This window comes from Staurois parvus, unplaced genomic scaffold (genome assembly GCF_062004578.1).
Source record: "Staurois parvus isolate SC_StPar_1 unplaced genomic scaffold, SC_StPar_1.0 ptg000655l, whole genome shotgun sequence".
NCBI classification, from domain to species: Eukaryota; Metazoa; Chordata; class Amphibia; order Anura; family Ranidae; genus Staurois; species Staurois parvus.
The window spans coordinates 601,672-627,064 of NW_028318451.1; the positions used below are offsets into that span (position 1 = coordinate 601,672).

General features: G+C 41.1%; 1 protein-coding gene across 1 annotated transcript in view; it reads left to right on the plus strand.

Annotated features, from left to right (window-relative positions):
- The window catches only part of HNRNPLL (heterogeneous nuclear ribonucleoprotein L like), a 92,727-nt gene extending 70,064 nt beyond the window's left edge, over positions 1 to 22,663 (plus strand). The window contains exons 9-13 of the mRNA XM_089694184.1: positions 3,132 to 3,253; positions 10,815 to 11,010; positions 16,259 to 16,316; positions 16,404 to 16,502; positions 21,900 to 22,663. Coding sequence (XP_089550310.1) covers positions 3,132 to 3,253; positions 10,815 to 11,010; positions 16,259 to 16,316; positions 16,404 to 16,502; positions 21,900 to 21,955 — 531 coding nt within the window. The 3' untranslated portion in view covers positions 21,956 to 22,663. The remainder of the gene's footprint in view (positions 1 to 3,131; positions 3,254 to 10,814; positions 11,011 to 16,258; positions 16,317 to 16,403; positions 16,503 to 21,899) is intronic.
- The last annotated feature ends 2,730 nt before the right edge of the window (positions 22,664 to 25,393 follow it).

Sequence of the window (25,393 nt, forward strand, 5' to 3'; positions counted from 1 at the left end):
CAGCTCAGCCACTGTTGTTCAGTCCACCCTGTTCACATGGGTGTCCAGCTCACAGAGAACTAAAAACCGGTCCTCTTCTCTCTAGCCTGACTATCCCGGAACTCCTCGCTCTGCATGGGTGAGAGCCATGACCCCAAACTGTCAGCATCATACATTGGTGGCAGCAAGGGGAAGGGTTTACACATTCTCCTGGCTGCTACATCAGCAATGTTAGGTGTAAATCTGACAAGCTGACTGCCAACGTCTATTGACCCCTGATGGTGCACTACACGCGTTACATATTGCTGTATAAAATAAAGAAAAGTGAGCGCACTTCAGTGAGCGGCTAATGCACAAAAAAGGAACTACAAGCCCTTCCAACCAGAATAGAAACAATAAAGTGCAGCGCTACAAATAATATCCAAGTGACAATTATATATGCGGTCATCAAATATAGGAATATTGAAGATGATAAACAGTTCAGTGATGGGGGACTCTCAGGGAGTATAGATGCAATCCAATCCCAGGAATAGATAAATTGCCTGCTTACCAGAAGCGCAATATTAATACGCATGTACAGGTTACATGTAGCCGGGGTCCCATGTAGGCGCTGCTTTATAGTACCCAGATGGTCCGTCGGTGGTAAGACGATGCTGGCCTGGTCGGATCACACTGCTCCTTGGATCCACGCAGAGAACCTAAAAATGCTGGGGCTGAGGTATGGGAACTCAGTGCCAGATGTAAGGAGTAAGAATACTCATAGTGTAGTATGTTTTAAAATTATTTATTAAATCCAATAACGTAAACCATAAAAGTTACAAAGCGCATGCCTGCAGCCTGTAGCCAGTATAAGCAGCTTGAAAAAGAGATTCTATACACTGACCAGTGAATACCAAAGGTGGGCCGCCGGACCTCCTGACCCGGCGGCGTAACGTCAAGGCGTGCGAAGGCTCCTCCTAAATAGGAGGAGCCTTCGCACGCCTTGACGTTACGCCGCCGGGTCAGGAGGTCCGGCGGCCCACCTTTGGTATTCACTGGTCAGTGTATAGAATCTCTTTTTCAAGCTGCTTATACTGGCTACAGGCTGCAGGCATGCGTTTTGTAACTTTTATGGTTTACGTTATTGGATTTAATAAATAATTTTAAAACATACTACACTATGAGTATTCTTACTCCTTACATCTGGCACTGAGTTCCCATACCTCAGCCCCAGCATTTTTAGGTTCTCTGCGTGGATCCAAGGAGCAGTGTGATCCGACCAGGCCAGCATCGTCTTACCACCGACGGACCATCTGGGTACTATAAAGCAGCGCCTACATGGGACCCCGGCTACATGTAACCTGTACATGCGTATTAATATTGCGCTTCTGGTAAGCAGGCAATTTATCTATTCCTGGGATTGGATTGCATCTATACTCCCTGAGAGTCCCCCATCACTGAACTGTTTATCATCTTCAATATTCCTATATTTGGTTACATATTGCTGTATACACTGGAGTGAGTGCAATAATGAGGGTCATTATTCACATTTGTCCTTTTAAAGCATTACCGTTACAAAATTTTGAGTACTGAAGTTCGTTGTCATTTCATTCATTGGTGCACACAATTTAAAGTTTGTACATGTATATTTACTTGGAGTAACTGCATCATTTTATACTTTACCAAAAACTTTAGTAATATGTTGCACTTGTGTGCACTAAAATTTAGTTAGACGCACAGTGTGGCTCGGTCCCATGCCAACCCCACCCCACCCCGTTGCCTCGTAACTGGCTGTAATTGACAGCAGTGGGGGCCCGGGGGAGAGCTGTATGAAGAAGATTATTTTTTTTTATTATTATTATTAATATTTTTACCTTCACGCATAGAATGCATGCCAGTTAGAACCTTCTGCCTTTACAACAATTTTAAAAGAGAAATATGGCTTTTGAAAAATATAAACCTACATACTTGCCTAGGTGGATGAACATCAGTGTGATACTGTATCTGTCCACTGCCGGCTCTACACAGAGAACTGAGTGATCAAAGACCACTGATCACTCAGTTCTCGGTCTTCAGTGAGCAGAGATCTGGTGACTGTTAGTCACTGGCTTTCTGCTCTGCTCTTCTGGAGGAGGCAGGAGCGGCTTGCTCAGGGTCATATTGCTGCTCTGAGAGGCTAAATTCAGCCAACAGCAGGCGTTGGCTTGCTGATGGCTGAATACAGATCACAGGAGTGCATGACCTACAGGGGAAGTAGGGCCAAAAGAGCTTTGTCAGTACAGTATAGTCAGTACATTACTTTGTAGTTGTTTGATAAACATGTTGCCTTGAATTCAGTTTAACATACAATTCTGTCAATAAAGCAAACCTTGAAATATAAGTGATAAAAACATTTTAACCTAAAGTGATTGTAAAGCCATACTTATTTTTTAAAATAACAAACCTGTTTTATTTTACCTGCTCTGTGTAATGGTTTTGCACAAAGCAGCCTCGATCCTCCTCTTCTGGGATCCCCTGCCAGGGATCTTGGTTCCTCCCCCACCGAATGCCCACCATAGCAAGTCACTGGCTATGGCGGCACTCATGCAGGCTCGCTACAAAGCATAGCTTGGTACTAACCGATCCCCCTATTCTCCCCACTGCTCCCGTCCCCCCACTCCCTCTCCACCGGCTGTGACTGACCGCATTGGGAGCAAATGGCTATGAGGAGGAAGAGGGCCACTGCTCTTGTGCGCAGCGCTGGATCGATATGGGCCTCATATCCGTATAACGGGGGACTGGGGCAGAGAATGCATTAAGGTAAATTTAAAAAAACTCTTCAGCTTTTAGAACCTTTTTAAACATATAGAACATAAAGAATCAAAAGTGGGTTGAGAATTACTTCTAAAAAAACTGATTAAATCTAAAACATTACAGTTAAATTTTTATCGGGATTTTTTCCCCTTTGGCGGGATTTTCCCTCACTTCCTGATGCTTTTAATGTCCATAGAAGAAATTATGGTGGAGGGGGGAGCAGTCGTTACCAGGACAGAAAGGCAGGCACATCAGGGGCATGCTTCGTCACAATAATAAAACTGTGTTTGTCTGTATCCCCATTGTAGCGAATTTCCTTTACATTCTGTCAGTAGGTGAGATATTAATAAACCTAAAAATGTCACTATCCTTTATCCCAGGTAAAGTTCATGAAGACTATTCCAGGCACAGCTCTTGTAGAAATGGGTGATGAGTACGCTGTGGAAAGAGCAGTCACACATTTGAATAATGTGAAAGTCTTTGGAAAAAGGCTAAATGTTTGGTAAGAACCTTATTTATAGTATATAGAAGCCAGTACTTTTTGGCTTTGTGGTTTGAAAGGCCTGTTTTGTGCATCTGTGATATTTTCTCACTTAAAGGAAGGTGTGATGTTTGGCTCATAAGCCCACCACTAAAGAGCTGCCATCCACTGACATCTTCGTCCGGTTTTCATTCAGGTTCTAATTTTTCTTCCGTGAATCAGCGGGAGTTCAATCTCCTTAGCAGATTCTTAAATTGTACACTCTGCGCTTTCTTATATACAGTGAGGAACAGAAGTATTTAAACACCCTGCGATTGTGCAAGTTCTCCCACTCTGAGAGAATTTTAAAAAAAATTCAGGAAATCACATTGTATGATTTTTAAAAAAAATTCAGGAAATCACATTGTATGATTTTTAAAGAATGTATTTGTCTTGCACTGAGTATTTGAACACCTGAGAAAATCAGTGTTAATATTTGGTACAGATGCCTTTGTTTGCAGTTACAGAGGTCAGACGTTTCCTGTAGTTCTTGACCAGGTTTGCACACACTGCAACAGGGATTTTGGCCAAGTTCTCCACACAGATCTCCTCTAGATCTGTCAGGTTTTGGGGCTGTCACTGAGCAACACAGAGTTTCTGCTCCCTTCAAAGATGTTCTATTGGATTTAGGTCTGGAGACTGGCTAGGCCACTCCAGAACCTTGATATGCTTCTTATGGAGCCACTCCTTGGTTATCCTGGCTGTGTGCTTCGGGTCCTTGTCATGTTGGAAGACCCAGCCACGACCCATCTTCAATGCTCTGACTGAGGGAAGGAGGTTGTTGCTCAAAATCTCACAATAAATGGCCCCATTCATCCTCTCCTTATTACAGTGCAGTCGTCCTGTCCCCTTCACAGAAAAGCACCCCCAAAGCAAGATGTTACCACCCCCATGCTTCACAGTAGGGATGGTGTTCTTGGGATGCAACGCATCCTTCCTTTTCCTCCAAACACGACGAGTGAAGTTTAGACCAAAAAGTTCTACTTTGGTCTTATCTGACCACATGACTTTCTCCCATGCCTCCTCTGGATCATTCAGATGGTCATTGGCAAACTTCAGACGGGCCTGGACATGTGATGACTTGAGCAGGGGAACCTTCCGTGTAATGCATGATTTGAAACCATGACGGCGTAGTGTTCTACCGACAGTGACCTTGAAACTGTGGTCCCAGCTCTCTTCATGTCATTGACCAGCTCCTCCCTTTTTAGTTCTGGGCTAATTCCTCACCTTTCTTATCAGTGATACCCCACGAGCTGAGATCTTGCATGGAGCCCCAGTCCGAGGGAGACTGACAGTCATCTTTAGTCTCTTCCATTTTCTAACAATTGCTCCAACAGTTGATCTATTTTCACCATGCTGCTTGGCAATTGCCCCGTAGCCCTTTCCAGCCTTGTGGAGGTCCACAATTTTGTCTCTGGTGTCTTTTGACAGCTCTTTGGTCTTGCCCATGGTAGTACTTGGCGTCTGACTGACTTTGGGGTGGACAGGTGTCTTTAAAGAGCTCAGACAGGTGCTAGTAAGTTAGATTAATGAGTGGAGTAGAGGTGAACTTTTTAAAGGCACAGTAACAGGTCTTTGAGAGCCAGAATTCTTGCTGTTTCTTAGGTATTCAAGTACTTATGTTCAGCAGTGCAAGACAAATACATTCTTTAAAAATCATACAATGTGATTTCCTGAATTTTTTTTATTAAATTCACCTACAATGTGAATTTCAGACCCCTCCATGATTTCTAAGTGGGAGAACGTGCAAAATTGCAGGGTGTTCAAATACTTCTGTTCCTCATTGTAAGTGTCAGAATGTAGTAAACGTATCTACCCATGAATCACTGCGCAATATTTTTGCATTTACATAATGCTGTGACTTAAACTCTTCGAGAATGGGTAGTTAGAACTGACATTGTCACTTTTTCTATTTAAGGCCATCTCGTTGCTTCTGGATTGTCAGGCATTGCTTTGGCACGCTGGTGTTGCAGGCTTCCTGAACAGAAATCTGTGTACCCAGCTAGTGCAGTCCCTTAAATCAGGGCTTGACAAATCCTAGGCGCCAGGTCCACCACCTCCTCCACCTTCCATTTGAGGATGCCCCACAGATGCTCAATAGGGTTTAGGTCTAGAGACATTTTTGGCCAGTCCATCACCTTTACCCTCAGCTTCTTTAGCAAGGCAGTGGTCGTCTTGGAGGTGTGTTTGGGGTTATCATGTTCGAATACTGCCCAGTCTCCGAAGGGAGGGGATCGTGCTCTGCTTCAGTATGTCACAGTACATGTTGGCATTCATGGTTCCCTCAATAAACTGTAGCTCCCCAGTGCCGGCAGCACTCATGCAGCCCCAGACCATGACACTCCCACCACTATGCTTGATTGTAGGCAAGACACGCTTGTCTTTGTACTCCTCACCAGGTTGCCACCACACACACTTGACACCATCTGAACAAAATAAGTGTATCTTGGTCTCATCAGACCACAGAATGTGGTTCCAGTAATCCATGTCCTTAGCCTGCTTGTCTTCAGCAAACCGTTTGGGGGCTTTCTTGTGCATCATCTTTAGAAGAGGCTACCTTCTGGGACTACAGCCATGCAGACCAATTTGATGCAGTGTGCGGTGTATGGTCTGAGCACTGACAGGCTGACCCCCTCCCCACCCCTTCAACCTCTGCAGCAATGCTGGCAGCACTCATACGTCTATTTCCCAAAGACCACCTCAGGATATGATGCTGAGCACATGCACTCAACTTCTTTGGTCGACCATGGCGAGGCCTGTTCTGAGTGGAACCTGTCCTGTCAAACCGCAGTATGGTCTTAGCCACCGTGCTGCAGCTCAGTTTCAGGGTCTTGGCAATCTTCTTATAGCCTAGGCCATCTTTATGTAGAGCAACAATTCTTGTTTTCAGATCCTCAGAGAGTTCCTTGCCATGAGGTGCCATGTTCAGCTTCCAGTGACCAGCATTAGAGAGTGCAAGCGCCATTCACACCTGAGACCTTGTAACACTAACAAGGCACATGACACTGGGGAGGGAAAATGGCTAATTGGGCCCAATTTGGACATTTTCACTTAGGGGTGCACTCACTGTGTGTGTGTGTGTAAATTTGTTTTTATTCTTTTCCGATAAAATACCTGCTGATCTTACCAGTTCACTTTTCCTCCTCCTTAATCTGATCATGGAAAGCAGATCCATGTGGGCATGGTCAGTTTGTGTATGTGGACTTGTAGCTACAGGACGCTGTAGCTGTATCTCCTGTGGTCAAATTTATAACCCCGCCTCCCTCCCAGCCCCAAATTTACACAAAGGATACCACCAGACCATTGCACAAATAAATAGAAGTTCAATAGAAGAAGGCTGCACCTCCCCCTTAAGTACATACACCGCCAGCTTAAAACCCAACACTCTCTTTTGCAGACCTCACAACATTTCTGCAACCCCATTCACAGGCTGACACACCTCCTGTTTTGCCCTGTCTGAAATGAGTGACAGCAGCTCCTATCTGTATCAGAATACTGTGTCCTACAGAGAGAGAGAAAGAGATCCCCAGCTGTGTCTTGATCACCTTATCTTTGACACTCTCCCTTCAGCAGCTGGGTAAGTGGATCGCTCTCTGCAGAAGGCCCCTTTCATATAGGCGTTCAGTTTGTCCATTTTTCATTCATCCATTGATGGATGAAAAGCAGACATCAATGAATCTCTATGGAAAAACAGGTGTAAATGGATGATCATCCATTTACATCCGCATTCGTCAACATCTGTTTTTGGAGCGGGTCAATGCCCAATTTTTGTTCCGTAAAAACAAACGAAGACGAAAAATGGATTTAAATGGACAAAATTGTTTGTTTTTTGCATTTGTTTTTGCGTTGGTAGTGGATGTAAAAAAACTGATATAAAACTGATTCTTTAAAAATAAAGTGACAGAACTGATGAAAAAAACAGAATACCTGCGTGAAAAGGGGACTTAAATCGCCTGCTGTATGCAGTGTGCCTTTGACAGCATGACTCCTGACAGGAGTCGCTGTCAATCATTCCATGTAGAGCTGAAAGAACTAAACTAAGAGAGCAGTGCCTTCCCAAATACAGAACACTTGCACAATGCAGAAACTAATCCACATTTCCCCAGCTGTTAAAAGCAGATTATGACAGGTGAGGTCAATCAGAGTATTGCTATCTGCATAAAGAAATGTACCCCTCGCCCTTCTTGGAGGAGGTAATTAGCACATTTTTATTACAGTAAATGTGAAATATTTATGGGTATATATGATCTTATAGATGTAACCCCTGGCTTAGTTTCATATACTTTACAGATGCTTTATCTTACCTACTGAAGCTCATTTTCAGTGCATACTTTGTAACTGTTTACAGAGTGCTTTTACATCAAAATAATGTTGCTTTTGTGCCTTTTTATATGTCTCTTTAAAAAAAAATGAAAGCTGATCTCCAAGCTTTTGGTGAAGGTAGAGAGTTTGTTCACCACATATAGGTAGCTTTGTATTCTATGATAAACATGAAGCTTTCCTCTGTTTGGCTGAGTTGGCGATCATGACGTCATCTGTCTGCTTCTCTGTCTCATCCAGTCAGAGGAAGATTTACACTATAATGCCAAAAGTATTGAGATGCCTACCTTTACACACACTTGAACATGGCATGGCATCCCAGTCTTAGTCCGTAGGGTTTAAAATTGAGTTTGCCCACCCTTTGCAGCTATAAAAGCTTCAACTGTTCTGGGAGGGCTGTCCACAAGGTTTAGGAGTGTGTCTATGGGAATGTTTGACCATTCTTCCAGAAGCACATTTGTGAGGTCAGGCACTGATGTTGGACAAGAAGGTCTGAACCCCCTGAAAAACAACCCCACACTATATTCCCCCCTCCACCAAATGTTGCACTTGGCACAATGCAGTAAGTATCATTCTCCTGGCAACCATCAAACCCAGGCACGTCTATCGGATTGACAGACAAGCATGATTCGTCACTCCAGAGAACACGTCTCCAGTGCTCTAGAGTGCAGTGGAGGCATTCTTTACACCACTGCATCCAATGCTTTGCGTTGCACTTGGTGATGTAAGGCTTGGATGCAGCTGCTCGGCCATAGAAACCCATTCCATGAAGCTCTCTGTGCACTGTTGCTGTGCTAAGCTGAAGACCACGCAATGTTTGGAGGTCTTTGGCGATTGACTCTGCAGACAGTTGGCAACGTCTGCGCTCTGTGCGCTTCATCATGCACTGACCCCGCTTTGTCATTTTACGTGGCCTACCACTTCATGGCTGAGTTGCTGTTGTTCCCAGTTACTTTCATTTTGTTATGCCACTAACAGTTGACTGTGGAATATTTAGTAGCAAGGAAATTTCACAGATGGACTTATTGCACAGGTGGCAACCTATCATGGTACCACGCTTGAACTCACTGAGCTTCTAAGAGCGACCCATTCTTTCACAAATGTTTGGAGAAGCAGTCTGCATCCCTAGGTGCTTTATTTTATACACCTGTGGCTATGGAGGTGATTGGAACACCTGAATCCAATGATTTGGAGGGGTGTTCCAATACCTTTAACAATATAGTGTATATTCATTCATAGAATATTAAGCTCCCTGTGAATGGCTGAGCAGGTTTCAACCCTGCTTGATTTTGTTCTGGGAGTGGGACAGGGAGGTCTTACTCCCCTGCCAGAACACTGTATGCAGCTGAGGCTATGTAATACAGTTTATATGGTGCTTCCAGACGCTGCATATGTTAGCTAAGTAAATAGTTTGTTTGGACCAACTTGGTCCAAATGAACTGTTCAGGCTTCACTAAAAGTTGAAGATCAGCTTTAAAATGTGACCGGCTTCACAGTTGCTCAATAATGTTTTAAAAACAAATAATCCACAAAAGAACTCCCAAAATACCCTTTGGTGTGCGCAAGGGCAAGTAAGGTAATGTATTCTTATCAATACAACGGGCTATAACAGTTTATTGTAGCAATATCTAGTGATAATTTTGCAGCAGCATACGGTATATAATCATGCTTATTGCGTCCAAAGCCTGTACTTCACTTATGTATACTGTGTACAATAAATACCACACAGCATACACTATTTTTTCACTTTTTATGGATTTTACAGACATTTTTTGTCATATTAGTGCACACTTCTCTTCCAGCAAGAATCTTGCATATACAGGTGAAATTCGAAAAATTAGAATATCGTGCAAAAGTTCATTTATTTCAGTAATGCAATGTAAAAGGTGAAACTAATATATGAGATAGACTCATTACATGCAAAGCAATATAGTTCAAGCCGTGATTTGTCATAATTGTGATGATTATGGCTTACAGCTCATGAAAACCCCAAATCCACAATCTCAGAAAATTAGAATATTACATGCAATCAATAAAACAAGGATTGTACATAGAACAATATCGGACCTCTGAAAAGTATAAACATGCATATGTACTCAGTACTTGATTTGGGCCCCTTTTGCAGCAATTACTGCCTCAATGCGGCGTGGCATGGAAGCTATCAGCCTGTGGCACTGCTGAGGTGTTATGGAAGACCAGGACGATTCAATAGCGGCCTTCAGCTCTTTCACCTTTTAAGTTACATTACTGAAATAAATGAACTTTTGCACGATATTCTAATTTTTCGAGTTTCACCTGTATACCAGGCAATTGTCATATGGCCTTAAAGAATATGTTAATCTAATATTTCATATTCCTGATATGTGCCTGCTGTGCCATGTACTTGTATGAAAAAGTATCCTTTTCTCTTTTGTATTGCTTCCAAATCCTTGGAGTTCCTGTCATTCTCTCTCCTTTCCCATTAGAAACTGACCCCACTAGGCAGGAGAACACATCTTGGTCAGTTCCCTAGCTATGCTGGGAGCTCAGTGATCAGACTCTCCCCGCACACAGCCATTCACTGGAAAGTGTATTGCCATGTCTCCTCCCCTAGTTCCTATGCAGCTGAGAACAGACAGTATGTGATCGCTTTATTAAAAAAAAAAAAAAAAAAATATCTATATACAAATGTTTTGCCTTTCATTTCTATTTTAAATTGAACTGAATAGGTTGTGTTACATGATGAGGGTTTACAATCACTTTAAAAACACTATAGAAATTCTTATTTTTATTTTTGTTATGCTGCCACTTAGCTTTAATTTCAACTCTGGAGCATACACTGCTTTAGAAACACTATTTGATAGTGAACTTGCTGTATGCACCCTGTACCTGATGATGTTTGTGTTTCTGTGTGCATAGTAAATACTTTGAGCCAATGCATCTCCTTGGGCTTGTGTAGATGGGCATATACAGCTTACTTTACTTTATTTGAAATAAGAAGAGACCTTTCCTGAGAACATTCACAGTTGGACTGGCGCATTTACCCTGCAGTGGACCTCTTTCTATAGAAGCTGTATGCAGCAAAAAAAAACGTTCTGACATAAAAGCCTATCAAGACAGGCCCTAAGGCAGATCCAACATTGAGTGTACTGTAGATCCAACTGAAATGTATCAGAGTATTATAGAGAAATATGTAAATAGAACTGGCATTTAAAATCCTAATGCTTTATTTTTCTCATTTCAGTGTATCAAAGCAGCATTCTGTTGTCCCAAGTCAGGTTTTTGAACCTGAAGATGGTAGTTACAAGGATTTTTCAATGAGTAAAAATAATAGATTTACCAGTGCTGGTCAGGCCTCCAAGAACATTATCCAACCGCCATCTTGTGTTCTGCATTTTTATAATGTCCCCCTAACAATGGACGAAAGTATATTTCAGAAGGTAATCTATTATGCTTTTCTTCATTTTTTTATTTGGGCAGTGGAAGGTGCTAGAATCTGCCTGATACGGGTAAGGCTTGCAAGAAAAGGGCTGTAAAGTAGTACATTCTTTTCCCATCTGAGTCAGTTATATTTTAACATGTATTTGCATATATGCATGCATGCACAATTTGTACTCTGCTTATATTTGTCTTCAATGGTTTCTCCTTTGCCCCATCAACATGCTAATGAAACGTTTTAAACAAAACGTTTTGGTTTTCATTTCATACCTTTTATATAAGAACCAGTGATGTCGTCATCGTTCGGTCTCTGTGCTTATCTTTGCAACGCAAACAGATCATGGCTAATGGGAGGGGTACGTAGCTCTCTAAACCATCACACCTCAATCTCTACTTTAAAGTTGCTGTAAACCCTTACTTATGTTCAGTAAAGTGATTAACCTCAGGTGATGCACAACATGCATAACAAATCCTCCTACATAGGTTGTACCTACAGTTGCAAGAAAAAGTATGTGAACCCCTTGGGATTACGTGGAGTTTTGCATGAATTGGGCATAAAATGTGCTCTGAACGTCATCTAAGTCACAACAATAGAAGAACACAGTCTGCTGAACATAATACCACACAAACATTAAATGTTGCCATGGTTTAATTGCACATAACATGTAAACATTCACAGTGCAGGGAGGAAAAAGTATGTGAACCTTTGGATTTAATAACTGGTTGACCCTCCTTTGGCAGCAATAACCTCAACCAAACGTTTCCTGTAGTTGCAGATCAGACCTGCACAATGATCTGGAGTCATTTTGGACCACTCCTCTTCTCAAAACTGTTTCAGTGTAGCAATATTCTTGGGATGTCTGGTGTGAATCGCTCTCTTAAGGTCATGCCACAGCATTTCAATCGGGTTGAGGTCAGGACTCTGACTGGGCCACTCCAGAAGGCATATTCTGTGCTGTTGCAGCCATTGTTTTGTTGAATTACTTGTATGCTTTGGGTCATTGTCCTGTTGCATCACCCATCCTCTGCGGAACTTCAGTTGGCGGACAGATGGTCGTACGTTTTCCTGCAAAATGTCTTGATAAACTCTGGAATTCATTTTCCCATCAATGACAACAATCCGTCCAGGCCCTGAGGCAGCAAAGCAGCCCCAAACCATGATGCTGCCTCCGCCATGTTTTACAGTGGGGATGAGGTTTTGATGTTGGTGTGCTGTGCCTTTTTTCTCCACACATAGTGTTGTGTGTTCTTCCCAAACAACTCAATCTTGGTTTCATCTGTCCACAGTGTATTTTGCCAGTAGTACTGTGGAACATCCAGGTGCTCTTTTGCAAACTTCAAACGTGCTGCAATATTCTTTTTGGACAGCAATGGCTTCCTCCGTGGTGTCCTCCCATGTACTCCATTCTTGTTTAATGTTTTCCTTATTGTACATGTGTCAACAAAAATGTTAGCATGTGCCAGAGATTTCTGTAGGTCTTTTAGCTGACACTCTGGGATTCTTCTTTACCTCATGCAGCATTCTGTGCTGTGCTCTTGCAGTCATTTTTACAGGACGACCACGCCTAGGGAGAGTAGCAACAGGGCTAAACTTTCTCCATTTGTAGACAGTCTGTCTTACCGTGGACACATGAACATCAAGGCTTTTGGAGATACTTTTGTAACCCTTTCCAGCTTCATGCAAGTCAACAATTCTTGATCGTAGGTGTTCTGAGAGCTCTTTTCTGCGAGGCATGGTTCACATCAGACAGTGCTTCTTGAAACCAGTAAACCCAAAACAGGTGTGTGTTTTTTAAGGGCAGGACAGCTGTCAGCAACACATCCGATATCATCACACTGATTGGAGTCAAGGTTGGCTCACTCCTGGCTCCAATTAGCTCTGGGAGAAGTCATTAAACTAGGGCCTCACATACTTTTTCCTCCCTGCACTGTGAATGTTTACATGTTATGTGCAATTAAACCATGGCAACATCTAATGTTTGTGTAGTATTATGTTCAGCAGACTGTGTTCTTCTATTGTTGTGACTTAGATGACATTCAGAGCACATTTTATGCCCAATTCATGCAAAACGCCACGTAATCCCAAGGGGTTCACATACTTTTTCTTGCAACTGTATTTATCTATAGCAATCACTTCTCTACATCCTCCTAAAACACATAGCTCAAAGGCTATTTCTCAGCAGTAGAAGGCAGGGGGTGGGTCTCTGACATTATACTCTGTACAACTAGAGCACAGAGCTCAGTGGAACCTAAAGCCTAAGGGGATGGAATGGCAACACCCAGCTCTACACAGAATCCTAGGGAAATATGTTTAGCTGAGGCTGTCAGATGCTGGAGGGGGGTGGGCTGTCACCTAGGATGTTTTGGCGTGGGTTGGACTGTTACAGATAGCAGAGGGAAGAGACAGCAGAGAGAAATGACACTCAGTGCTTTGGATTGAGGCTAGCCTACACTATAGAGGATATGCTTTGTTCACGTTTCATGATAGAGATTTACAACCACTTTAATCTCAATTTAGGCAGAAGACATGGCCCTGCCGATATTAGTCTATCCTGACACAACAGCATCTTGGTTGACAGCTTGCTCCCTCCTCTAGCATACAGTAGGTGACTGACAGCCTCAGGTGTGTATGTTTCCCTATGAAAGTGTGTAGAGGGGAGCTTGTCAATCCCCCTTCATTCAGGTTAAAGGCGTGTGTGTGGTCTCAGATCATCGCCCCCTGCCTTCTACTGCTGAGAAATTGCCTTTAATCTGTGCAATTTCCATGGATATAGAGAAGAGAGAGCTGCAGATAAACATACAACTTATGTAGGAGGATTTGTTTCGGCTCTTTGTATCACCTGAGGCCAGTCACTTCCCTGGATATATGTAGGGCTTTACAACTATATTAAGTGTATTAATTATCTGCCCAATGCTATCAACTGTCAAATGTCACACCCCTACTGCTCACTGCAGCTGGGCCATTTGCCATTGCATAACAGATGGTGGAGCTTATGTGTGTCAGATATAAACCATCTTGTTTCACTGATGCAGTTTTCTTCTCATGTTCTGTTTCAGTTATTGATTCAGAGTAAAAAGTTTGCTACAGTTAGATTTATGGTAAAAGTGTTAAACAGACACTAATTTTGTCATGAATTTTTTATGGCAACAAATTTTGCTGACATGGGTCTGGATTAGAAATAAAATTGTAATAATTTCAGTGTCCAAACTTCCTAATATAGCAACCTAGAAAGCATACCTAGTCTAACTGTGGAATGGGCTACCCTGCTATGTCAGCCTGAGCTAAAATATTTCAGCTGGGGGGGTACTCATCTTTCGAAGTGCAGATACTTATATGCAAAAGTAATTATGCTTTAGAGGCCTTTCATACAGAAACCTTTACCTTGTTTAAAAAAATATTTATACAATGATGTCCCCATGCTGCTCCAAAATTATTTTTACTACTAGCTTTTCAAGACGTTGCTCCCACCTCTGTTTAATCACCAACTCAAAAAAACTGAAATAAATATCAATGGCGTAGCGCTTCTCCCTTTTTTTTCTTATTAGAAACCATATATCATTCAGTGAATTTTATACAGTGCGTCTAATATTTACATGTATGTGCGGTTTATGAGTTTTTGTTATCCATATTTATGGACTAATAGCAATGTAGCTGCCTACCACTCCTCTTATACCCTCAGTGGGATAAAAATTACAAAATACATCATTTGATTGGTCTTTATATCACACTATTGGATTAATTTGAGGAGGAAGCACATATAGTATGTAAGTGCTGCACACATGCGGGAGGAAGGTGGAAGGAGGAAGGTGTTTTTATAGCACCATTTAGTAGCTCCACACTATAATTTTGTATACATGTCAATAACTTTCCATATGCAACAATTGATCCCTCAAAATAAAAATTCTACGTGATTAAAATTCCCAGTTAACATGTGCCAGTTTGCTTATGCAAAACACAATTTGTGTGTCCAAAAACATCTTCCAAACTTTCACCACTGTGAATATCTAAATCCTTGTCAGGTGATGTGCTTCCAGCTATCCCAATCTCCACTTTACTCCAGGCCACCTTGCGTTTCAAGCCTAGGTTCACACTTGTCCACAGTCCGTGGGCTGGTTTCAGATGCAGGAATCTGCTGTTCCCGCACCCACAACCAAATTGTACTGCTCTTACGAGATGTGGGTGGCTGCCATTTGTTCTGATTGGCACCCCCAGGCATTTCAACCCACAGCAGGTTAGTGGGTGTGGGAACCGCAAGAAAAGTGCATGGTCAAAAAGACCTAGCAGTTTCCCTTCAGCCACATTTTTAAAAAGGTGCATGCACTTTTTTTCTACAGGAAACGCGGGCAAAGCAGCCTATTCAAATGAATAGGCTACTGTGCCTAAGCAGACGCAAGCCACACAGCCCGCAATAGTGTGATCTCCGCCTGAGGGTGTGCCTTTACCTTATGTGGACCTCATATGTAGCCAGAGGCCTAATATAGATTTGAACACCAAAGTTCCAGGGACCCCTCACACTGGCTGGGATTTCCTTCTGTTTAACCTATCCTCAAGGGTTAAAATCTCAACATAGAAAGGACATATGCAGAGTACTAATAGTGCAGTATATTTTTAAAATGTATTATCGACAAAATTAGTTACTCACTTAAAAGCAGTACATATCCGCTTCACATCCAAGAATCATTGCAGCTTCCTCTCCTGTCACTCTCTTGGCTCTGCAAATTTTTCTAATTCGTGCCAAGTGGTTGGTACATGCAAACTTTCACTCCAATCAAAAGTGAAATACCCATTTAACTAAAGGTAAATTTCAACAGATTTGGCCTAACCGTTAAATTCAGTTCTCTGCTACCAAACATATATTGCATTTCTAAAGCATTTAAGTTGAATCACCTGTTATATTCTTGTAGCTATTGGAGATTCTAGTGATAAGTAGTTTGGTCTCCGAAAACACAATACTAAAGGTGTCATTCATTACTCACAGGGAACGCCCAAAGGATGTAAAAAAAGCAAAATGAAAACCTCAACTATGTAAAACTGAAATCTCATCTTGGTTGGTGTTTACTTTTACACTGACGTCAGACTGCATTGACAGTATAGTCTCTGCTGGCTTTTCCTGAACAGCACCCATATGTAGCATAGAAAATTAATAACTGCCTTACTACTGAAAGCTCACTTTGCACTTTTGTGTTTATTGTTAATGCATATGCCTGTACGTTTCTTGGTTTAATTACATCTTCATGTTTTTATCTTAGCTCTGCGAAGACCATGACGTTCCCAAATTCATCAAATACAAAGTGTTTGATGCAAAACGTTAGTAGAACTTAAACTGTCATAGAATAAGATTCGTGGTGGTGGTGCTAGCCTATTTTACATCCCTATCCTGGCTTTCTTCTACAGCTTCATCTAAAACATTGTCTGGCCTGCTAGAATGGGAAACAAAGAATGAGGCTGTTGAAGCACTCACGGTATTAAATCACTATCAAGTAAGAGTACCAAGTAAGTTAACTTTCTGTTTCAAACATTATGCAGTAAAATGACTCTACAGGAGGTCAAAAAGTGACTGTCAGTATGTGCTTCAATTGTTTCACATTCTGAGATAAGCTGACATGTCTTTCACCATTTACAAAACTAGTTGCAAACTAAAACAAATTTAAATTTAAAGCGGATCATACACATGGAGAAAACAACTTTGGATGGCTCATTTTACGTAAACCAGTTGCAGCACTGGTTCTGCATCAATCTAAGCATGGTTTCTCCATTTGGCAGTTGTTAAAATGGAGTTCCACCCAAAAGGGGAAGTTCCTCTTTAAGGGTTTTTTTCCCTTGCTCCCCATTAAGAATTGGCACCCTTGGGGGTAACCGAATTTGACAGGTACCTGTTCCCACTTCTGCTGCGATTGCCTAGGTGATCGGAAGCAGAAGTTGTCCTCCGCACCTCCCCCACCTCACCCTACCTCCCTCCTAGTCTTCAGGGACACGTGACAGGGTCCCAGAAGACTACAGGTCCATTTACAAAGCGCAGAACTGTTCACGCAGTGGGCACCCGGCTGTGAAACCGCAAGCTGTCACAGCCGGGTGCCCACACTGAAGGTGCTGGCGCCAAGGAGACAGGACGGTTTGTCAACCCGGCCAGTGTGAGGACACCACGGGATCTAGGGTCAGGTGAGTGGATGTTTTTTTAAAACTCAGCAGCTACAGTTTTTGTAGCTGATGACTTTTTTTTTTTTTAATTCCGAATAGACCTCCGCTTTAACACAATGGTGTCCTATATTTTTATGTACATTATTTGTAAAGCCAGCCTGCCACTGGATTCACCAAAACATGGATACTTTGATTCTCTGCTGACCTTGTGTCTTGGGTATAATCCTTTACCAGCCTATCTTGAAATTGCTGGAGGGAAAAACTCATCTGTAGTCTCTGGCACAAATATTGGCATCTGCTCACAAAAAAATCAAACAAAATTATACTAAAACTGCATAAATTAGGACATTTATAGGACATAGGAGATTTAGAAAAGGTTCAAATACAGGCAGCTACATTTTGATTAAACATATATGTTTACATACACCAAGTTTAAAGGTCTAAAAAGAAGTAAATATGATTTAATACTTTTGTCTAAATACTGTACATGAACAAGTTTGAATAAACTTTTATAAATCAGTCAGTTACATATGAAGGAAAGAGGAGTTTAGTGTTAGGGTCTTTTCACATGGGCCCTGTCCAGGGTCTCTTCAACAGGGAATCAATGAGCCAAAACAGGATTTATATTACTTTGTGTGACATTCATACTCGTTCAGCCTTTTTGTGTACTTTGACACCTTTTCATACCCCTGTGCAACCTAAGGGCAGCTGAATGAAAACAGACTTGCATCCGTATACATTAGGCTACTACTGATCCATCATGTTCAGATCCAGAAAACCGATAAAGGATGCAGTCTTTTTTTTTTCTGATGGGGATGGACTCTGAGGTAAAAGGTTGTAAATGAGCACACCTGTTTAGACCTGTCTGCCCATGGACTTACAGCAAAATTCCAATCTGGTCTGCCTGAAAAATTGACAGGCAGAACTTATTGGAAATCCAGTGTTAAAAAGACCCTTGGTGTAAGAAGGGTTTTTTGCACCATGAAAAAGGAAAAAACATCTCATATTTAAGTCTCATGGTTAACCACTAATTGAATATGACAGGATAGTAATATTTGAATCCAGAGAATTGCTCTGTTTTTGTGCAAGCATGAAGTAATATTATCCCTAGGTGAAGGAAAATTGTACATTGTATCCTTTGGACTTAAATTGAGCTAAATCTGCTGCAGTTTGTGAAAAGCTGAAATGCACATGTTCTATTTTTCAACTGAAAAAGGTGTATGCAGTTTTTATTTTAACATGTAGGTTTCCTCAATAAACCACATCGCTCCTAAAGGTGACCATTCGCAGTAGCGTGTCACTAAAGTTGCACTAAAAGTTAAACCACATCCTCTCTACAACTAAACATTTTTTTTCAGTTGTCTGATTATTGTTGGTTGGTGGTCAAGCCTCCTGTTATACTAGCAACACGGTGAGCCAAAACAAATCATGTTCCAGGGCGTTTTTGTATTAGAATCCCATAAAATCCTAGAGAGTAATTCTTTTAATGACAGACCTCAACACTAAAGCTGGGTATACACATTGAGTTTTTTTTTTTGGTTTAATCTGAAGGTTGAACAAAAGACTCAAGTGATGTGGAATGCAGGGATCTCTCCTGCTGAGCTTTTGTATTTCCCCACACCCCAGCATGCACTTACCAAATGCTGGTTTTCTAGCGCTACTGTTTAACATGATGGTTCTAACAACTAACTTCTGTTGCACAAATGTGTACCACATACCAAAATTTGTCCAGTTCCTGCTGAACCAGCCTAATCTCCATATGTGTATACCTAGTGTAAGACAAACCTCTGGTTGTAATTAATAGTTTTACATTTGGCTGTACTGTACAGAGAAGCAATTCTGTCACTAGCTAACCCCCCTGGCGGTATTCCCGAGTGTAGTTTGGGGTAAACTTTCAGTACCAGAAGCGGTAACCCCCGAGCTATACTTGGGATTACCCTGCAGCGTTGCTCTGGGATCCCTCCAGCACTTACCTTGTCCTGCGCTCCCGCAATGCCCCCCCTACAGTGTCCCCCGCCATCTCCTCCGGCCAATGCTGGCATCCATCTTCCGGGTTCCGTTTCCTGCGAGCGTCTGGACATACGGGGGGCGGAACCGGCAGGAAGTTAAAAAATTAAAAAATGTGATATTCACTGGATACACTATTATTATTATACAGTATTTATATAGCACCAAAAAGTTTGCTCAGCGCTGTACATTATAGTGAGAGACAATACAGTAACAATACAATACACGAGGGGTCTGAGGGCCCTGCTCCTTGGAGCTTACAATCTAAAATCCCATAGTATAACATTACTGTATCAAACCATTTCACATACATTTTGTCCCTAGTGCTTTGTCCTGTGCCCTGCCTGCATTTTTACTGTTCTTTCTGCCTGGAAACTGAGAAACGTCCATGGCGTCCAAAAAGCGTCCTTTTTAGGTCAAAAGTGGTTTTATACCAGCTAGAGAACAGCGATAGTAAATTAGAACCACTTGCAGAATTGAGTGATAATGATTTGTGGGGAAATTCGTCATCAGACACTGAAAACGATTTTGCGACTGAGCTCAGTGATGTGCGAACTTGACGCTATATTTCAAATTTCAGTGTTTTTGGTTTGATTACATTATTGAATTTAATTTATTATATTTTTTATGATTTATTATATTATAATTTATGATTTCGTGTTTCAAATTTTATCATACCCAGGATGTTTACTAAACTCTTGTTTGGACAGATTTCAGTGAGTTATTCCTAAGAATTACAGGCCTACAATGAAAAACATATTTTCCATGCAAAAAAATGTACCGCTTTGAGCACAGAAATACACACATAATCAGACCACTAGGGAGGTTAAGTAAGAAATTGGCAAGTCAAAGTCTAGCCTTTAGAAAAAATTCATGGTACTTGCCTTCTCTGCTGCCTGTACCATTGATCTTTAGCCGGTTGAGGTGCTAAGGTTGCTGAAAAATCTCCAGCATTAAACTCCTTTTTAGGTATATATGTATGCTGTGGTTTCATCTGACAACTCCTGAAGCTCTTTAACCGCATGCCGCCCAGCCACTGTACATATACGGTGGCAGGGCGGCACTCACAGGCAAAACCACGTTTTAAAACGTGTGTTTTGTAAACAAATAGGGGGCGCGCTGCCGCCCTATTTGTCCTGTGGATCACCGCCGCAGATGTCAGTTGCCGGGTCACAGCTGCTCATTAGCGGCTATGTCCCGGCGATCGGCGGTAAACGGTGACAGAGAGCACAGCTGCAGTAGCTGTGCTGTCTGTCACCTCTCTGTCAGCTCGAGGATGAGCTGATCGAGAAAGAATAGTTTCACTTTCTCGATCAGCCTTGTCCCGCCCAGTACACACCCCCGCCCCCTAGTAAAACACTCCCCTCACTCCTATAACCCTTCCCTGCTAAATAAAGTTAACCCCTTCCTCCCCATTGCCATTAGTACAGTGTCAGGTTTTTTTTTTTTGCACTGATCACTATATTAGTGTTTTTGGGGATGTCAGTGACTCCAAGTCAGTACCCCCCAATGTCAGAATGTCCACCGCAGTCCCGCCATAAGTCGCTGGTCGCTGCCATAAGTCCCTGATCGCCGCCATAATTCGCTGATTGCCGCCATTATTAGTATAAAAAACCCCTAAAAATTCCAGTATCTTTTCCGCCATTTGTAAACGCTATAACTTTCACGTAAACCAATTAATTTACACGTATTGGGTTTTTTTTTAGCAAAGACATGTCGCAGAATGCATTTTGGCAGAAATTTATGACTAAATTTGATTTTTGCATTTTTTTTTTACTGGACATGTTTTATAGCAAAAAGTCCAAATATTGTTTTTTTTTCCTCAAAATTGTCAGCCTTTTTTTTTATAGCGCAAAAAATAAAAACCGCACAGGCGATCAAATACCACCGAAAGAAAGCTCAATTTGTGGGGAAAAAAAGGATGTAAATTTCATTTATGTACCATATTGCATGACCGCGCAATTGTCCGTTAAACTAGCGCAGCGCTGTATAGCAGAAAAATGGCGTAAATTGCAGTATTTATACCATAGTTTGTAGACGCTATAACTTCCACACAAAGCAATCAATATACACTTATTGGGATTTTTTTTACCAAAAACACGTAGCAGAATACATTTTGGCCTAAATTTATAACCAACTTTGAGTTTACTATATATTTTTTATAGCTGAAAATAAAAAATATTGTCTTTCTTCAAAATTTTTGGCGTTTTTTTGTTTATAGCATGAAAAATAAAAAGCACACAGGTGATCAAATTACACCAAAAGAAAGCTCTATTTGTGTGAAAAAAAGGACGTAAATTTCGTTTGGGTGCAGCATTGCATGACCGCGCAATTATTAGTTGAATTAGTGCAGCGCCAAGTAGCAAAAAGAGGCCTGATCATTAAGGGGGGTAAATCCTCAGGAGCTCAAGTGGTTAAGACAACAAAACCTAGTGGCAGGTGAAGTAATTAAGTATCTTTTGTACAGGCAGGGCACTTTTTTTTTTCTTTTTCAAACTAGCAACAGTCCTTTTTACAGTTGTTTATACTTTTGAATGGTTCTGAATACTGACTACACTAGTCAACTAGTCAGTTTATTCATCATGTAGCTACAATTAAAATAGTTTGTAAAGTAACCAGTAATAACAAAATATAGTAAATAGTAACTATGTGTATATATGTATGCATCTTCATTAAAAGCAGAATATTAATTTGTACCATGCAGAATTTACTATTTAAAAATTAAATGTTTTTTTTTTTCTGCAGATGGTTCAAATCCTTATACAGTGAAACTGTGTTTCTCTACCTCTTCCCATCTTTAAACAAGAGTATCACAGAGCTTTTGTACTCTGCATGGTTAACAATGCCTTGTAATGAATATATGTTAGGTGTTTAAAGCAGCACTACATGTTTTTATTATAAATGTTTGCCTAATTTAATATTGAATTATGCGAAATAACATTAACAAAATGTATTTGAATATCCTGCAAATGGCCATTACCAGTAACTCTCATAGGTTGAGGTTTTAGTCTCCATGTATATAACACCTGACTGGTGGTGTTTTGTTTTATGTATAAAGAAATATATAATGCTGCTTTTAATTTTGCATGTACGCATTCTCACTTAATTTCTTTGTGATACACAGAATTGTCAATATTTGTATTAATGTGCATTGTGTTGGTCCTAAAGTGGGTATGCAGTTTTAAATAAAACTTTCTTTCATAACCCTTTCTGTAGTAACGTGGAGAGTCCCCCATACCAGCTGCTGGGTTTTACTAGTAGCTACAACCTTGGTTATCACTTGCTGGGGAAGTCTAGTATTGTAGTCCTAACAAGAAAGACGTTTCTACTTTTGATGGGGCTGAGGAAGGTGGGAGCCCTTTCATGTTACTACGCAGAAGGGTAATTATCTGATTGGGGTTTTTCAGTGAAATTGGAAATCTGCTTTGTTTTATAGGAAACAGTGTTTATTGGGAAATAGTGATATATACAGTATGTAATCTACATCTGATAAACATTCATAAATACTGTTATGTCATCAGTGTGCATAATTGGAAGTACATTTTAAAAATCTTCATGTTATTAGTGCAGCGTTATTAGTAATATTAAAGACAGATTTTTAGACTTTTTTTTTTTTTTAAATAGTTTTAGCTTCTTTAATTTGAACATTCATGATGTTTTATAGCATCTGATAAAATGGGCTTTCCGTCTTTGATGGAAGGTAGAAGCCCCTTCCATTTTGTCTAAAGTTATGACTACATGGTTGTGTTTCTTTAATATTGTGAATCAGCTGTTTGAACTATGTCATTCAGGAAAAATAAGGAAAAAGAAAACAGCATTTGTATTTACATGTGATTGGATGATGGCAGTCAGCAGACCTTCACCTCATTCCCTAAGCTCATTTCAACCTGCTGATTAGTGGCAGTACCCTGTTTTATGACCATTCACACAAAATGGGGGAACTTTCCATCTGTAAACCTGATAGAAAACACTTAAGAGAATAGGTGTACTATTAAAACAATGACTTTAATATCAGTAGACACATCAAACAAGTTTGCAGATATATAATTTTACATTTCTCTTGCATTTGTATGTTACATTGGGATCATTAACCACTTCCTGCCCGGCCTATGGCCGAATGGCGGCCTGCAAAAACCCTCACCTTTCCAGGTGGACGCTATATGGCGTCCTTTCGGGCATGGCCATTCTACACGTCTGCAGAGCCGCGCAGCGGCGCGATTTGTCCGATGACAGATCTGAGTACCGGCCCCGTTTCCGGTACCATGCGACCTGCTGTGACCAATCACAGCAGATCACATGACAGTTGTATACAATGGATGGCTTCATTCATGCCATCCATTGTATACTAGTGTGCGTAGCTGCGAATGGTCACAGCAATCACATGCACAAGCTGGGCCAATCACAGCCCAGCTGTGTCATGTGATTAGCCATGGACAAATCACAGCTAAGCACAAAAAAAAAAAAAAACCCTGAATGAATCGTCATTCAGGTAAATGCTTGCTTGTAATTCTTTGCTATAAGCAAATTGTGTAAAAAAAAAAAAAAAAAAAAAAAAAAATACTGATCACTTCCCCAAAGTAGTACAATGTTACTATGGTAACATTGTACTACTGTAGTCATAGTGAATTATGAAAAAAAATCTTAAGAAAAAAGTAATAAATTAAAAATATTTTTTTTTTAAAATATGATGTTATATGATGATAGTTATATGATGACGCTATACTGCACTGGTGACAGTATGTAAAAAAAAAATAGCAAAAATAATTTTTTTAATTTTTGAATTTTCCGAAAAATTATGACAAAAATACAACTTCAAAAAACTCGCCATGCCTCTTATGAAGTATGTCGGACTGTCTACTTTGCAAAAAGGGGTCATTTGGAGGATATCTGTACTGTTCTGACATTCTTGGACCTCAAGAAATTAGATTGGCTGTCAGTACTTCAGGATTGATCAGTATTCAGATACAGTCAGGTCCATAAATATTGGGACATCGACACAATTCTAACATTTTTGGCTCTATACACCACAACAATGGATTTGAAATGAAATGAACAAGATGTGCTTTACCTGCAGACTGTCAGCTTTAATTTGAGGGTATTTACATCCAAATCAGGTAAACGGTGTAGGAATTACAACAGTTTGCATATGTGCCTCCCACTTGTTAAGGGACCAAAAGTAATGGGACAGAATAATAATCATAAATCAAACTTTCACTTTTTAATACTTGGTTGCAAATCCTTTGCAGTCAATTACAGCCTGAAGTCTAGAACGCATAGACTTCAGCAGACCCTGGGTTTCATCCCTGGTGATGCTCTGCTAGGCCTCTACTGCAACTGTCTTCAGTTCCTGCTTGTTCTTGGGGCATTTTCCCTTCAGTTTTGTCTTCAGCAAGTGAAATGCATGCTCAATCGGATTCAGGTCAGGTGATTGACTTTGCCATTGCATAACATTCCACTTCTTTCCCTTAAAAAACTCTTTGGTTGCTTTTGCAGTATGCTTTGGGTCATTGTCCATCTGCACTGTGAAGCGGCGTCCAATGAGTTGTGAAGCATTTGGCTGAATATGAGCAGATAATATTGCCTGAAACACTTCAGAATTCATCCTGCTGCTTTTGTCAGCAGTCACATCATCAATAAATACGAGAGAACCAGTTCCATTGGCAGCCATACATGCCCACGCCATGACACTACCACCACCATGCTTCACCGATGAGGTGGTATGCTTAGGATCATGAGCAGTTCCTTTCCTTCTCCATACTCTTCTCTTCCCATCACTCTGGTACAAGTTGATCTTGGTCTCATCTGTCCATAGGATGTTGTTCCAGAACTGTGAAGGCTTTTTTAGATGTCGTTTGGCAAACTCTAATCTGGCCTTCCTGTTTTTGAGGCTCACCAAAGGTTTACATCTTGTGGTGAACCCTCTGTATTCACTCTGGTGAAGTCTTCTCTTGATTGTTGACTTTGACACACATACACCTACCTCCTGGAGAGTGTTCTTGATCTGGCCAACTGTTGTGAAGGGTGTTTTCTTCACCAGGGAAAGAATTCTTCGGTCATCCACCACAGTTGTTTTCCGTGGTCTTCCGGGTCTTTTAGTGTTGCTGAGCTCACCGGTGCGTTCCTTCTTTTTAAGAATGTTCCAAACAGTTGTTTTGGCCACGCCTAATGTTTTTGCTATCTCTCTGATGGGTTTGTTTTGTTTTTTCAGCCTAATGATGGCTTGCTTCACTGATAGTGAC